The sequence below is a fragment of the Mycteria americana genome, chromosome 8, assembly GCF_035582795.1.
Source record: "Mycteria americana isolate JAX WOST 10 ecotype Jacksonville Zoo and Gardens chromosome 8, USCA_MyAme_1.0, whole genome shotgun sequence".
Classification (NCBI taxonomy): Eukaryota; Metazoa; Chordata; class Aves; order Ciconiiformes; family Ciconiidae; genus Mycteria; species Mycteria americana.
The window spans coordinates 47,611,926-47,627,602 of NC_134372.1; the positions used below are offsets into that span (position 1 = coordinate 47,611,926).

The 15,677-nt window shown below is 46.8% G+C and overlaps 1 protein-coding gene and 1 long non-coding RNA gene across 6 annotated transcripts in view; both read right to left on the bottom strand.

Moving 5' to 3' along the window:
• Positions 1–9,247, bottom strand: part of KLHDC4 (kelch domain containing 4) — a 29,862-nt gene extending 20,615 nt beyond the window's left edge. Inside the window, exons 1-5 of one of the 5 annotated variants that reach the window (XM_075510984.1) lie at positions 8,988–9,247; positions 7,479–7,570; positions 6,392–6,470; positions 5,323–5,421; positions 2,088–2,224 (exon numbers count right to left, since the gene is read on the bottom strand). In XM_075510984.1, the coding sequence (XP_075367099.1) occupies positions 2,088–2,224; positions 5,323–5,421; positions 6,392–6,470; positions 7,479–7,570; positions 8,988–9,086 (506 nt within the window). In that variant the 5' untranslated portion in view covers positions 9,087–9,247. Of the gene's footprint in view, positions 1–2,087; positions 2,225–4,403; positions 4,425–5,322; positions 5,422–5,565; positions 5,677–6,391; positions 6,471–7,478; positions 7,571–8,987 lie in introns of those variants that run through there. The other 4 variants (XM_075510982.1, XM_075510983.1, XM_075510985.1 and 1 more) reach the window with 4 other exon arrangements.
• Positions 9,248–11,777: 2,530 nt separating this feature from the next.
• Positions 11,778–14,909, bottom strand: LOC142413661 (uncharacterized). Its single transcript, XR_012776875.1, has 3 exons — positions 13,442–14,909; positions 13,187–13,325; positions 11,778–12,079 (listed from the first exon to the last, which is right to left on the bottom strand). It is a non-coding gene; the product is annotated as an uncharacterized LOC142413661 (long non-coding RNA).
• Positions 14,910–15,677: the final 768 nt, after the last annotated feature.

The following is a 15,677-nucleotide window of genomic DNA, read 5'->3' on the forward strand; positions in this document are numbered from 1 at the left end:
CAGGCAGGTCAGGTACTGCAGCATTTGTTTTGGGAGTGAAAAACCCTAAATCAGCTCTACAGCAACGCATCTGCAAACCCACGAGAGAACAATTTGCGCCATCAGTGGCGGAGCTAACGAAGCCTCATCTGGATTCTCCGATGGCTCACAAAAAACAATCTCCCGCCCTCGCTCTCCCTGCAGCTGGGTATTAACACTGCTCTTCGGTGAGGATTTTTTCAACCAAGAGTTTGGTTGAAATGTCAACCCTTTCTCTCAGCAGGGAGTCTATGGCGAGCATCACTTCCTCCCCCCCACCTGCTTACATGAAACCGGTCGGGACGTAACGCATTTGAGTTCATCCCCTTTATTTGGCTGAGATTGAGCAAGGGATTCAGAAGTTATTTTGGGGGAGCTGGGAGGGGTACAGTCACAGTCATTACGTCAGCTTCTGCCCAACAACAATAGGCAGATCAGCCTGCACAGTGACAGGTCTCTTTAATCCTTGCACCTCTTAAAGAGCCCTCCATCATTTTGGAGGGTTTCTCTCACCCCCACTTCTCAGAGACAAGCAGGGCTCACTAGAGTGAATCTGGCTTCCTGTAACATGACAAATTACAGCTGTCATTAGATTAACACTGCCAGGTCTGGAGCCAAGGACCACGCTGATGGACAGGAACCAGCCGCTTATGAATTGAACAGCTTTCTCCCAGCCTCCCAGAGCTATGCAAAAGGATGATCCCTAGATTCTCGCAGAGCAGTCGGCTGCTGGGATCCTGTGCTGCACAGCATCCTCCTAACCCAGCCTGTTTTGGACTCCTTGGGATTTTTGCACTTTGGCTCCGTATGTCTCCCTGCAGCTTCCAAACCAGAGTCCCTTCAGTGCTACATCACAATTAGCAAAATTAAACCTCCAAATTTCCCCCTTGCCAGGCAATATCAATGCTCCCGCTTTGCAGGGAGGGGGAAAAAGGCAGACAGGCACAATGACTCACTGTGTGGCCTCAGGCATGTGCCAAGGCAGAGCCAGGGTATCCATCTCTGCACAGCTCAGTTCTAAACCACCCTCTCAATTACTGTGCAAGAAGAGACAGACACAGGCAACAGGAAGCCACACTCTGTAAGAAGGGTGAAAAGTGATCAACCTGGCCAGATATAGGGCTTGCCACCTGAAGGAAGAAAATGGAGTTCATAACCAGGAGCTTGACAGGTCAAACAGCAGATGAGCAAGTGTTCAAAAGCTTCTGCTTTCCCCAGTGCCACCTCAAGGGTCAGCTGTGGTCCAGCCCACCCAAAGCTGTGCTCTGACTAATCCCACAGTCAAGACAATCCCAAAGTCCAAGAGAAAGTCTATGTCCAAGTCAGAACCAAAGCCACATCTCCTGCCTCTCAGTCCACCGGATGACCCACCAGACTTCTTCTCTCATGCTAATATAAACATGAGCAGCAAAACCGAGAAGCCAAAGGTTAAGGAAACATTAGCAGAGGACTTCAGGCCAGATTCACAGAAGATCTTTAGACACCTTAACTCCTGTCAAAAACTACCAGGGCTTCTGGCACCTATTCACCTTGATAGGCCCGAATTATTGGCTTGTTTATCCCAAGGCATCTTGAGGCAGCAAATGCCAGTTATCAGGAGTGAAGTTGGCTCTGTGGATAGATACAGCTTGTACAGTATTCTCAAGCAACGGTAAAATTGGGTGAGATCCTTGTACCGGTCTTGTGCAGCCCAGCCCAGAGGAGCCCAGGCAGATGGAGTAACAAGTACTGTTTTGAAGTTGGACATCTACACTCGCCACGGTTGGGAGGGCAGAGTGCTGTTCATGATACTCTCCTTCAGTTAAGTAACACCCAAGCACACCCCTGCTCCAAAAATCACGTATTAAATAAAATAGCTTTGGCCTCAATAGACCTGGAACACATCTCTCATTTCCACATCTCTGGGAGCTGTCCTCTCCACTGTTTCTAGAATGGGCATCTCTGTACTCAAGGGAGAGATGAGTGGACAGCGGAGAAATCACAGCACTCTACCAGGAATCAACCTCAGATTAATGCTGGCATGGTTCCTCATGAGGTCAACACCATTGACTTCAAAACACATCACTTACTTGATCTGCTCCCAAGTCTTGGTAGCCAAATGCAGGACCCAGAGATCCTTGTAATGGTAGAACTGTTCCCCGTTGGGAGATGCAAACTCCCCGCCAAATACCCACAGCTGCCCGCCGGCTGTGGGCACCACTGCCGCCTGTCAGGAGAAGAAGGAAGAGCTGCATCACACAAGGGTTCAGAAACCAGAGACAGGAGACCTTTATCAGTTAAATGTGCAGCTGCCTCCAAATACCAGAGAGCAGACAAGTGGCAGCGGATGCTGCTGCCTTGCTTGGCAACAGCAGCTCTCTGGGGCTGAAGGAAGGGGAATTTTAAATGCAAGTTATTGTTTAGCACACCTTCCCTATAGGAGAGGAAAGTCGGCCATGGAGCTGGGCTCTTCCCACCTCCTAGCATCTTGAGTTCCAGTTCTACAACTTCAAAGCTCCCTGGGAAGCATCTTGGGTTTTAGTTTAACAACAATTATTCAAATCTCTCTGTTGACCAAAAGGAAATCTCTCCACAGCTAAGGCTCAGCAACGTTTCACCCATCCTTTAGTCACATAAATACCATCCCGCAGAAGACATACTGGGGCTGATGAACTCTGAGCCATGGGAGGAACAGGGGCGCTTCCTGCCTCCAAGACACATCTAACATCCCAGCACCAGGCAGGCAAAGCAATACAGGGAAAAGTCTTTTGGAAAAGGCCATTAACACTGCACAATTGCCCTTTGCAGTTTTTGTAGATTATAAGACAAGAAACAGTAAAGAAGCCAAGCTGCAGCACAAGTCCAAACCTGATGCTTCTCAAGACCTGAAAAGCATTACTGCTCCCTCTGAAGAAAAAAAAAAAAAAACAAACCACAAACCAAACCCCAACAACAAGAAAAACCCCAAACACAGAAGGAAATGCGCAGCATTTGGACAAGAGGAGACTGTTACTGCTTTGATTAGGGCAAGTAGCAGAGAGGAGAGTATCAAAGGGGATTAAAGGGGATTTTTTTTTTTTTTTTTGCACAGAGCAGCACCAAAACACTGTTGCGATGCAAGCTGACAGTTAAAAGCAGGGAGAGAAGAGCAAGACTCTACTTCATTAAAATTATCTGCGCAAGGAGTAAGGAAGAAGGAAGTTTCTTTTTTGGGATTCCTATGTGACTGTGCAAATTTCTTCCTTGACTGGGACCTCGTGGGTTTTTTACACTATAAACACATTCTTCCACACGTGTTTTTTTCAGGGTACCCATCACAGATCAACGTAGGGATAAAGATCTCTTTCTTCAGAAGGGCATTATTACCTGCCTGTCTTTCCCAGCAAACAGTAAAGATTTTTAGCATCAGACACATGACCATGCCCCGACATAAACCAGCCTAAACGGCAACGATTAAACACATGAGAAAATATGGGGTGTGTTTACAAGCAGGATCTGTGGGAACATGAAGTTACCTAAACAAAGGGGACACATACCTGATTTTCATGGGTATTTAGTTCTTTAAAGCTTTAGAGGAAGGTATATGCAACAGCCTGCTCATACTTGTTCACGACCTTTTGCAGAGCTGGCTCAAAATTCATTACATAGCCAAACCTTTTCCTTAAACAACTGTCAACACCCTTCCATAGTTATTCTCACCTCAGCTCTCCTGAACTGATGTAATGAAGCCAGTGTAACTCAAACAGAGGATTGCGTGTCAAAGACCAGAGATGACAAATAAGACTGAAAACACGCACATACAAACCCATGGACAGGCTTCTGTTTACCTTTGAACTAATGCAGAATATGCATTAAAAATAAAGTCACAAGGAAGACAATAAGCCAGTCAACTAACGAGGCTGAACTGTCTCCTGCACAACTGTAATTAATAACCAGACAGAAAACTTATTGTTGAAACAGGACTCCTCAGATAGGTTTCTCATTTTATTTTTGTTGTAATCCAGCGCTCCCCGATGCACAGCCTGCCTGCTCAGTTCAGATTCAGCTGCGAGACAGCCATCTGCTGGCTACCAACACCCAAACAAGCACCTCTGAACTCCACACCCACAAAGCAACCTCCTTTTCACTTAGGAAAACGAGTGTTTGAATTTATGGTCTCCTTGTGGAATTTGGCCTCTGAAATCAAGTTGTATTTTAAGCACCACAAGGTAGCTCAAAAATCAAGTCAGAACCTTTCAATTCAAGAAAGGACACACACCTCAGAGCACGACTGGCATTTAGGGGTAGCATAACAAGGGTATATGAACCTAACCAAGGTATTGGATCTTACCAGGAAGCTTTAAAGAGCTTTAGCCATGGGTAGGAAAATAACATTCGCATCCTGTACGGCAGCTTTTGAAACGTACCAGTCACCCAGCCACTTGCTGCGACAGGTAAGATAATCTATCAGACAGCTGGCGAGGGCCAAAGACCTGCAAAAAATACAAGTCTTTGGTCCAGTTTCTAATGTGCAGGTGTTCACATAAAGTAAACAAACCCAAATCCTTCACAACCAGCCAGTGACCTTAATGACACAGGCACCACAGAGGTGAATTCTAGGGGAGTGTCATGATATCCCACAGAAAATTTAGACAACTTTGTCTATGGCCTTTGCAGACAAAAGAAAACCAGCCCATCTGCCAAGGGAAAAAAAAAATCACAACCCAAAGGCAGGACACACACAGTCAGTGCTAGCGGTCCATCATGTTGTACAGTTGGGACACTTGGCAAAGCCCAGCTGCTACATGCCAGCAGGGATACCCTACAGAAATGGGTCTTTCGCATTGCTGGAGTGGCAGTACCTGTAATGCCCATAGATGTAGGCCTGTGGGCATTAAGGAAATAGTCATGCACAGTAACTCTGCCATTCACAGCACTTCGGCCAAACTCAAAGTTATAGACCAGCATTTTGAAAATTCAGTGCCATCCTGGGATTATGGATGGTTGAGCTGGTCCCTATATAATGCAGCAGAGAGTTCATCTTCAAAAGAACAGCCTCCCCCATGAGTCCTGCTTGAGTCCTGCCAACAGATACAATCCCAAATCTTCATTCCACACTTAACATTTCCAGAGGCCACCCAGTGACTAGACAGCACAAGCACCTTGCACAGGCTTGTACAGGCCCCCTCAGCAGAAGAGGTGAAGTGACACCATTGGCAGCCCATTACAAGGAGAATGAAGAGAAGCCAAAAACCTTTAGGGGAAAAACAAAAAAATCAACTCACATCCATCTTTAGTGCAGCATTAGAACAATTCCAACTGCTGCTCTGGCACCCAGTACTTTACCTGGTGAGCACATCGCCTTGGTGGTGGGTTGGGGATCTCTACTTTAGACCAGCTGTTCTTCCGGATGTTGTAAACATACAGTTCATTATACAGGTACGTCTGTTAGAGAGGAAGAGAAAATGCACATCGCCACAGCTCTCCACTGGACAGGGTCAGTCTGTCCAAGCACAGGCACCCCTGAGGGTTATCTGTGAGTTTGGAGGAGAAGGAGCACAGCACCAGCTTTGCAAAGCGACAGCTCACCTGCCTCATCAGGCAGAGAAGGAGGACAACCACCTCCTATACTAGACTGGGAGTCAGCAACTTTTTCAGAGTGATCCACTGGGCTGGGCTGTTCTTTCCCAAACAGTTGCTTAAACCTGTGATAGCTCAAGATATGTGAACTTAAGAAGTTGGAGCTTAACACAGATGTGCAGGTTAAAATTGCCCAAACTGCAGCTCCACTCCAGAGACAGGAACAGCTTAAGGTAGTGAAGCAAGCAGAATTAGTTTAGCACATCACATTGGGTGATCCTAAGGCGGCCAAATATCATTGGCAGGCTTGAGTTTTCAAGCTACAGTATGTACAACCTCTTAGGGTTATAAAGACCAGTTTGTCTCCAGGAGCACAATAAACACTTGCAACTTGCAGAAATTCAGTAACAAGAGTGCCCACTTGCAAATACTTGCCACTGTACACATCTCCAAGGGAGGCAACGCCTTGCCAGCAGCAAAACTGCAGAAGTATCTTGTTTTGAAAGGTGGAAGATAGAGATTCTTCAATAGTTATCAAAAATGAGGGGAAGATATGGCTACAATTAAGTCTGGAGAAATTATGAAGCCCTGAAATATTGATGCTGAGACAATCACTCTGATCCTTAATGGGTTCTAGCATGTCTCCTTCCTGCCAACTGTTCAGGCATGAGACAGTATCACGGCAGAATTAAAAGGCTATTTTGCTCCCATTCAGGGACAAATACATATTTTATGACTGCTGCCTTGAATTTCACTTCAAATGAGACTCATGCAAATTACAGTAAAAGGCAGGGAGAGGGTAGAATAAAGAAGAAAAAATTGAAGTATACATTACTTTTTGGCCATTGAAATATTCACCTCCAAAAAGGATCAATTCGTCTTTCTCAGGGTGAGCGGAGAGGGAGCTGTTCAGCCTGCGAAAGAAAGAGGGATGGCCAAAACAGTAGATGTGTAAGAGTCTTGTAAAACTCAGAAGCTCGCAGACTTTAACTCAGCCAGTGCTAGCACCTCTGCCCTCTAGCCACAAAGGTCTCTCCATCATCTGCCAAATTACTAGGCTATGATATTCACCCCAGGGCTAAAAACTTCTCAAAGAAATTAACTTCTTAAAAACTTCCAGCAAGATTAATTTGACACTGTCTGAAATCTTCTCCTATTTTAGGAGCACACGTTACAGTGTCATTTAACACGTCTTTTGACGTGAGCTCTTGAATTTTAATGCTGGCGTGTCAAGAACAAAAATTAGTTTTATGGGGGCACATAACTATGGGTAGAACTCGGTTGTCTCATATCAACTTATCTGTGTCATTATTCTACAGTCACCACTGGTCATTGCTCATCTACATACCACCAAAGTGTTCTGCACCATGCAGAGACAGATCTCTACCACTCCCAAGGAGGAACTAACCGACCACTGTAACACCCCTGTGAGATTAACAGTAGCGTACTGACCTGTCTCACTACGGAGAGAGAAAAACAGATATCACAGAGAAAGGCATTTATTTAACAAGCCACAGGAAACAGAAATACAGAACCTAGAAATATGTGGACCGCCAGCTACACTTGATAAACTGTCTTGTATCTCATGACACACCCTTTTGCATCTTAAGCCCTTTCAGCTTTCTAGTCCAAATCCAAAACTTCCTCTTAACTTTTATTTTTCCTCAAAGCCCTGTAATCTAACCCTGCTTTGCCTCCTTTTTGCTAATGGGATTATTAAAAAGCAGATTTTTAAGTCTAAAAAACAAGCTTTTGGTCCCTTTTTTAATCAGGGATTCAATATATGAGACATTTTATAACTCCAGATGTCAGCCATGCCAGATATTATGCCTTCCACTCTCGGGAAATAACTTTACATAAATAAATTTCGTTAAAAGTACCGTCAACCTCTGTGATAGCCAAAGCCTGATACAATCTCTTACCTGGGCGAGGGGGGTGGGCAGGATGACTCAATTACTTGGGTCTTTTTAGCATCTAAACTCTGGAATTCTGCTATCAGGGCTTCAAGATCCTCCTGAAAATAAAAAGCCAGACATGAGTTCCCTGACATGCACAGAGCCACCTGCGCACCACATGAAACCAGCACTCACCCTCTCACGATTTCCCTTTTTTAAAAAAAATTGTCTGCTTCGGTTCCCTTCATTCAACTACAAGAAATGGATGCCAAGTACTTCCACACATGCTCTAAAGACTGGTCTCCCCTAAAACACTAACAAGTTGCTCAGAGGAGTCCTAAAAGAATGGTACACAAAGTGCATTTAGCGCACACCTGCTATTCCTGCAGCAGAAACACCGCACAAATCAGCAAGTAAATGCAAATCATTTAAGTGATGAGCAATGATACGCTACAATCCAGCTAGTCCTCTTCTTTGTCTGCAATGGAAAAATGCCTAAATGGAATTGGAAACTCTTTTCTGTTCCCAGCTTATACTTTAGCTGGAGAGAAACCTGCACATATTTTAACTCCGTTTCAACTTCTGTCAATTAAAAACAAAAGTCTGCCTCCAAAACTGCAGATACACCGAGTTGCAAGGGCAGAAGCAGCTTGGGGGGAGTTTCTGATCCACGGTCTCTCCTACAACCCCCACTGCTCACCACCTCCCTTCGGTTAACCTTTCTGAAGGTGTGATCAAAGCAGAGATTTCCAAAATCTGAGGATTTTGCCTCTGCAGCATGGCATCGGCTCTCCCTGCAGCCAGTACACATGTACACTGGCACCTTCCATGTCTTAAGTTTTGCATTATGCTGGCAACACCACGTTTTGACCAGGGAAAGGTAGCTGTTTCGAGGCTTAAATACAAGCACCCACTCTAGGAGTGAGAGAAACAAACATTTTCATTTGCTTTTAAGACCAGAGGAAAAGGATGGGGAAGATGGAAGGCAAGAAGGACCCTTAAACTGCATTTTCTCATCCTCCTTTTACATCTTCTGTCACACACTGCACCCAGCTTGTCAGCAATATGGTGAAAATCTTCCTGGTAGCGGTTTTAATTTCACCCCTTATCCTCTTTTCTCCTTTTCCGAGTGCTTAGCCACACGCTGACCTGCAGGCATGTGCGTGAGCACTGCTTCTTCACCAGGACCGCACTAACACTAACCCTAACCCTAAAAGTTTCACGAGCTGTGCACTGACCTCAGAACCCCTCCGCCGGCCCATCTTGTACCCGGCTGAAGACCTGCGGGCCCCTAAGACACTTAACCAAGTTAGAGCCGCTTGCCTTTGGATACATTCCTTTGCTTTCAACTTCAAATACCCCTGCCACCAACCCACTCCTCCGACCTCCCGTGCCTCCACCTCCACCGCCGGTTTTCCCTCCGGGCCCCGTTTTACAAAACGCCCGCGGAGGGCCCGAGGGAGCGCCGCAACGCCCCAGGGGAGGCCCCGGCCTCGCGGGCCGGGGCTACCGGAGCCCCCCGCTCCCGCCCCTCACCTCCTCCTTCTTGGCTCTGCGGGACACCTTCCTCTCCATCTTCGCGGCCGTCTTCTCGGCCCCCTTCCCCTTCTTCTCCCGCTTCCCCGTCTTCCCCATGGCTGAAAGGCCGGGCTAGGCCGCGCGAGGAGCACCGCGCTCTCCGCGCCGCGCTGGCCGCCCCGGGCGCACCGCGGGGCGGGCAACGGCGCCCGCTTGGGCCCGGCGCTTCCAGGCCGCGGCCCGCCTCCTGCCCGAGCAGCGCGGCCGCGGGGGCCCTCTGCAGGCCCGGCGTACTCGGCGCGGCCGGCACCGGCCCGCCGCCCTCCCTGTCTCCGGCGGCTCCCCAGCTCCGGGCCGGGTCTGAGTGCGTGCTGCGAGCAGGGCCTGCTCTGGCCCGGCCCTGTGAGCCCCGCCGGGCCGGGGAGAGGCCTTAAGGCGGCTTCACACACCGTCTATCACCCGCCCTCGGCGTCCAGATCCCCTTTTGACTTCATGTTCCCATTTATTCCAGCCCTGAGGAGGCCGTTGAACCCACAAAATGGCCCCCTCCCCTCACACAAAATGGCCCCTCCCAGGGAAGCGAAGGGCCTAGGGGTTGTCTGAAGGCCTTAGCCAGGCCTGGGATGAGGCCCTGTGCAGAAATAAAAATGAACTGCGGGCTGAAAACCTTGGGGACTAGGGGGCTGCACAAGTGTTTTCATTTTCAGAGGCAAAGTTTTAGAAATGGGGTTTATCCAGGCTGTTCTCAAGAGACCTGAGGCATCAGAGAGCTGAAGGAAATGGCGGGCACTGTGAGGCGATGCCAGGCAGCGGCTTTTTTCTCTTGATGGTGGGGAAGGAATAACAACGATTTGGCTTTGTACATGGTATTTCACGCAGATGCTGAGCTCAGGTAGAATTTCTGGGAAAATGCCAACTTTGAACACAGATTGTACACTGTAAATATGAGTTCAGATACATCTTTGAGCTGTGAGTTTCCTTTCATCCCCCTGTGCTTCAAAATTGTTTTTGTGATTTTTTTGCACTCCCAGGGAAGGGGTGCAATCATTATATTTTTCACTGAATTCCCACAAAAAACCACATTGCCTGGAACCAGGGTGGTTTTCATCACTGTCCAACCCACCGCCTACCCCAAAACCAGCGAGGATATCTACTGAAAGTACAGCTCAATGCCCACCAAGTTAACCCAAGCATCCAGTCCATGCTGTGGAAATTGCAGGATGGATCCTATGCTTTGAACATCCGCCTACACTTGAACCTCAGATCTTGGAAACACAGCCCTGAAGCATGAAGGGAAGAACTGGGAAAATATTTTGAGGTTGCAGACAACGTACACCCTGGCCAGCGTTTTGTTTGTCTGGTTGTTCTGAAAACATTGTGGTTACAACTAAAGCTGCAGTGTGTCAATGTTTATGCACAGGAGGGGAACAGAAAGCTATAGAGAGACCAGGTCAAGTGAATGGGGCAATTTCTCATCCGACATAAGATCCAGGAGCTCTGCTGAGTTCCCTGGTGCTACACACAGGCTAGGAATTCTCTTCTGCTTCTTGGTCTTTAACCTCAAAAAGACACCAGCGTGTGAAAATGCATCCCCTCCTGATGTCTACGGGAGTTTGGTCACTGATTCCTCTGGGGCCAGATCTTCTTCTAACTCTTTTTAGGGGACTTTGAAATGAAAAGGGGTGCATCTTTGTGAAACGCACTCTTGAAGTCTTCACCAGGCATCAGTTTACTGGGGTAGCAAGGAGTCTTTCACCTCCTGCACACCCTGCTCCACCTGTCTCCATTTGCATCGGCCTTTTTGATACTGCATCATTTGTGGTTATTTCCATAACTGAGTGTACAGAGATCCTCAGCTCTGTGAGCTCAAATTACATTCTCAAAACTTTATTTTCCATATTTCTGGGTGTAGTTTCAGATGTTCGGGGTCATTTGGAGCTAGCCACCACCTGGGGAACTGTGTGGGGTAGAACATTCTTGGTGTGAGTTCTCTGATCTCTTGAACTATATAATCTAGTTTCTCATGGTTTATGTGAAAAAAAGAGGATGAAAGGACAAAGAAAACTTTGCACTGCACTTTGAAAATACAAAGCACAATATAAGCATGAAACAGGGCATGAACTTCTCAGGGATAAATATACCCCTGCTCCACCACAGTGTAGAAATCCTGCTGTAGCACTGATGGTGACTGTTAAGAGATGCATCTTCCTTGAAGGAATCCGATGGACACCTTGACTGTAGAGATGAGACTAAAGATTGTGCCATGAGAGCACCAATGCCCCCAAATATGAATTTAAGACTCCAAAACTGACTAAGGTAAGCTCTTTTCACAGGCTTCCCATCACCCTGAACGGGAAAGGCCACTCCACATTCCCACACGGCATGCACGGATGTACTCCTACACGTTCACACAAACATCTTCGCCCAGCTGGCAGACAGATGTGAGCTCCCAAACGTGGCTGAGTTCAGGCGCACACACACATGCTCCCACGCACAGATGTCCTCACACTCTCATTTCTGTTATGTCTCAGGTTTTGTTTCCGCTTTGTTTTGAGGAACACAGCATAAGCTCGACTTTGCCTGTGTTTGCACATTTCGTTCTACTGCTATGAAGTTGTCCTATGCTGTTATATCTGGCAGCCCGTCTCCAGTTCTGACCTATACAAAGAGCACGTGGTTTGACTTTGTTATTTTTTTATAGTCTGGAATATGCTCATTCAACAGGATGGTAAATCCAGCTGTATCAGCAAAGTAAAGAATAACAGGCATGAAAGCTTCAGAAAAGACTCAAAAGCTTGTTCCCACAAGTCTTCTTTGTGCTCTAACACTTGATTTATTTTTCCCTTGTTAATGCTTTCTGAAGCCAGTAGCAAGGAAGGAATTAATGACACAGATTAAGCGGGAGGACATGCTGACAGCACAGTAACTAAATCAACCAAAAATGCATTGCAATTGTAGGAAGATCTGGTGCGTTAGAGTACACTGACAGTCTCTTTATAGAAAGATGAGAATGAAGATAAGCCCTGTAAACAGAGAGGACCGTGGGGCTGCTGAGTGGGGACCGCTTCAACCATGCTGGGATCCACCTCAATGGGATTTTGGTGTAGGCCCTGCAGAGCAAGAGAACGCTGTAGGGAAACACAAAATCACGCCCGCGTAACACCCCGGAACACCAGCGTGTTGGAGAAGATCAGCAGACTCAGGGCTCCGAGTGCTGCGTGTGCCCTGGGACACGTCAGGATGCACAGGAAAAATTATTTTCTTTAACTGCTGTGTCGTGTATAACTCATGCAGGAAAGCTTCACGTAACAAGTCAAAGAACAGGTCCCTTGGCCTCCTCCAGGCTCAGGCTACAATTTTCCTCCTCTGCACATATAAAATGAGGAGAAAACCACAAAAAATATGACCCCCAGGCTCTGGTGACAGCATTTCAAAGTCATTCATCTCCAAAGGCAAATACAGCTGAGGGTCAAGGAAGGGCGCATGCATAGCCAAGGCTCGTTTTGGAAAAAGTCCCTCATATCAGAAAGTCTGGGGCCTTATCCTGGCCATGCTCACAGTCCAGCAGAGGCCCCTCGGCCCCTGCTTACGCGGGTGGCACCTGAAACTGGATTCGGACCAAGCAGGTGGCTGCTGCGAGTCAGGGACAGTACTTTGCTCCATTCTGGCTCATTTATAACCAGAAGCTGATAATATCTCATGGCCATTCAATTGGCTTCCTGAATTTTCCGTTTTGAAATGGGTGCTGTAATATCTTGAAAACAGAGGAAGCAGAGGAAGGCAGAGACTTCCCTGGAGGGAAGTACAAAGCGTGGCTTTATTCAGATACAGATCCCAAGGGACATCAATCTAAATCCATCAGCGAATTGTCACACTTGAAGCCACAAACTCTCAGCGAGTCTGTGAAAGCCCTTACTTTTGCCATTCCAGTAGGACTTCATTGGGTTTTCTGTGTTTTTGAAAAGAAAACTGCAGAGACAGAATTAAAAAGCCAGACAGAGCAGCACAGTCATTTAGAAAGTCACATTTCTGATCATTAATAATGGTGCAGCAATCTTACATATTCTAGATAAGGATGTTGCAGCATTCGGGTGTTATAGCACTAATTATTAACATCAGTACCAGTAATAATGAAAACGGATGCTCCAGTTAGTTAACATACAGAAAACACGTGCAGGTAAAAAAAAAACCACAGACATGGTAAAATAAATTCTCACCTGAATCCACCACTGATCTACAGCAAGTAAGAATGTCTCCACCAGTGATGCAGAGCAAATGTGCATGCCTCTCCCCTCTCTGAGCTCAGGCTTTAAATGCAGATGCTTCCATCTAAGCACTAAAATGAACAGCTAATGCCTAAAATAGTAAGTTTGGTTTTAACATCAAACTGAACCCCTCCACACCGTATTTCTGCACATGTGAAGTTTGCCCAACCTGGCTGTGCTTGCTTCGTTTTTAATGAATTTACTCACAGTCAAAGTGCCAGGACAAGAAGTGTGGTAGATACAGAGCAGGAAGCATTAATATGTATTTCCTGCTGTAACGTTTCATTCTTCAGCGTCACGCCAGGCTCATTTGTGGGAGGTAGCTCTAGGTCTAAAAACAAGGTCATTTTGCACAAGCACCGGTTCTAGTCTTGGAGATAGAATAGAGGAGCTTTCTCAGGGTAGCAAAACATCCAGCTGAGTGATAAGGCTGATCAGCATTTTAAGGGTGGCTGTGTACTGGGAGAATTATATACTTTCTAATTTGTATAAAACAGCTGAAACTGCCTACAAGGGTGACGAGCGGACGCTGATTGCCTTGTACTGCCGAGGGAGCTTGTTCATGGGGCACGCACCTTCTCTTCCAGCCAGCAGCAAGACTGCTAAATTATTTCAGCTGTTCACCATGAACAGCTGCCACGTGAGAAAGGTCCGCTCCCACTGTTTACTGAACATGTCTTTCCAATTTACCACCACGCTGATAAGCACCAGAATCCAGAAATTCTTTTCAAAGAAAGGTTTTGCTAACTTAATACAATGACACGTGCATGCACGCATATATGAGTAAGCACAGGAGGACGGGACTCTTGGAGGAACTAATGTTTTTGTGCTATTCAAGTCAGCCTCTGCAAACTTCCTCTTAGAGCAGCCAAATTCTTCTGCACATGTCACTGCCTTCTTTTGCTTGTCCTTTTTCAGACATCACGGATTGCTGCAGGGACTGGTCTTTGCCTCCGCTATTACATCAGAGCGGCTTTGATGGTGGTATTTCAAGTGTGTAGGGTGTCCACGGTGTCACTGAGCCATGGCAGTATTTACCAGCCCAGCCTTGAAGCTGCTCCTGATGAAAATGCTCCAGCAGCTGCGCAGAAAATCTCTGTCCAGCTATTGTCACGTCTTTCGGTGACATTGGCCCCCATCAATCTGCTCGAGTCAGTGTGCCAGTTCCCAGAACGGCAATGAGAAAGCAGAAATCTTAGACTGCCTTTATGTCTGTCCTGGATCTTCATTAATTAGGCTAGTGAAGCATTAATTAGGCTACCTAAGCTTCTTTAGAGACGCTTAATCTTCACTGTGTAAGGCAGTAGGGTTCACAATATCGGGGATGGAGTCTGGCTGATACCAGCCGAAACTTTTTCCTTACCTGTCATCAGGCTTGTTTTGCTCTGCTGCCATTTTATTTATGAGCGTGTTTAGATATTTTTCCACTCATTTGTGTACCAAGGTGATGCAGAGGCACTCCTCTTAAATGCCAATGTCATTGCACAGGTCCCTGGCTCACCTCATCCTGGGGTCAGGGTTTTGTAGAGAGATTGGGTCCAGGTGCACAATTTGGGGCTCAACCCCATTCACAGCACCCCAGGTATCTTTGAATCCACTTTGTCGTTTCTAAAGATAAGTATAAATAATTGGGTGAACCAGGTAGAAAAGAAGTGAGTAAAAGGAAAACTCAGAAAAGGAAACGCCAGAAAGCCTGGGGTGAGAAGTGAGTTCTGGACAGGAAAGGTCATATTGCTCATAAGAGCAAAGCAGCTAAAAATACCTTAAAATCCCCTGTCCTTACATACACAACCGTTTTTCCCCCCCATTATTCAAATTCTAAGTCTGATGCAACCCAGACTGGAATGTAGTAAGACTTGTAATGGCTTTCGTGTCCCACCAGATGTCAGCTCCTCTGCAGAGAAGGGCCCTGAGCCGGCTCCCACCGCACCATGGTGCAAGAATTGCTGAGACGTTGCATCATCTGCGGAGGTGCAGAGCTCTTGCTAGCGGGAAACGGATAACCAAGCCCAGGGCCAGGCTTCAGGATGCGAGGAGAAAAGCAGCACAAGGTACTCAAGTGAACGGAGGTTGTTCAGGTGAAGAAATCCTCTGTATTTCAGTTGCTCCAGCTTTCACTGATTCAGGTAGTGCCTTCCCTCTTCTTAAATCCTCAGGAATTAGGTGAAACGCAGTTCCAGCTTTTCTGGAAAGTGGTTCCAGGGGGGACTCAGTATTAACCCAATGTTTTTGCTTGCCTACGAACAAGTCCAAGCACATTCATTTCACCCAGGGAGACTTACTCTGCCGTGAGGTTGGTTATTGAGATACACCATCTCCAGAGCTGGAGCGTGCAGTGGGTTTGCAGGTGTTGCTTTCTCTTGGACGCAAAGGACCGGCCACTGCGTACGGTTATCGGTCCTGTTTTCCCTCAGTAGGCAGATACAAGTTCACTTAAAAATCA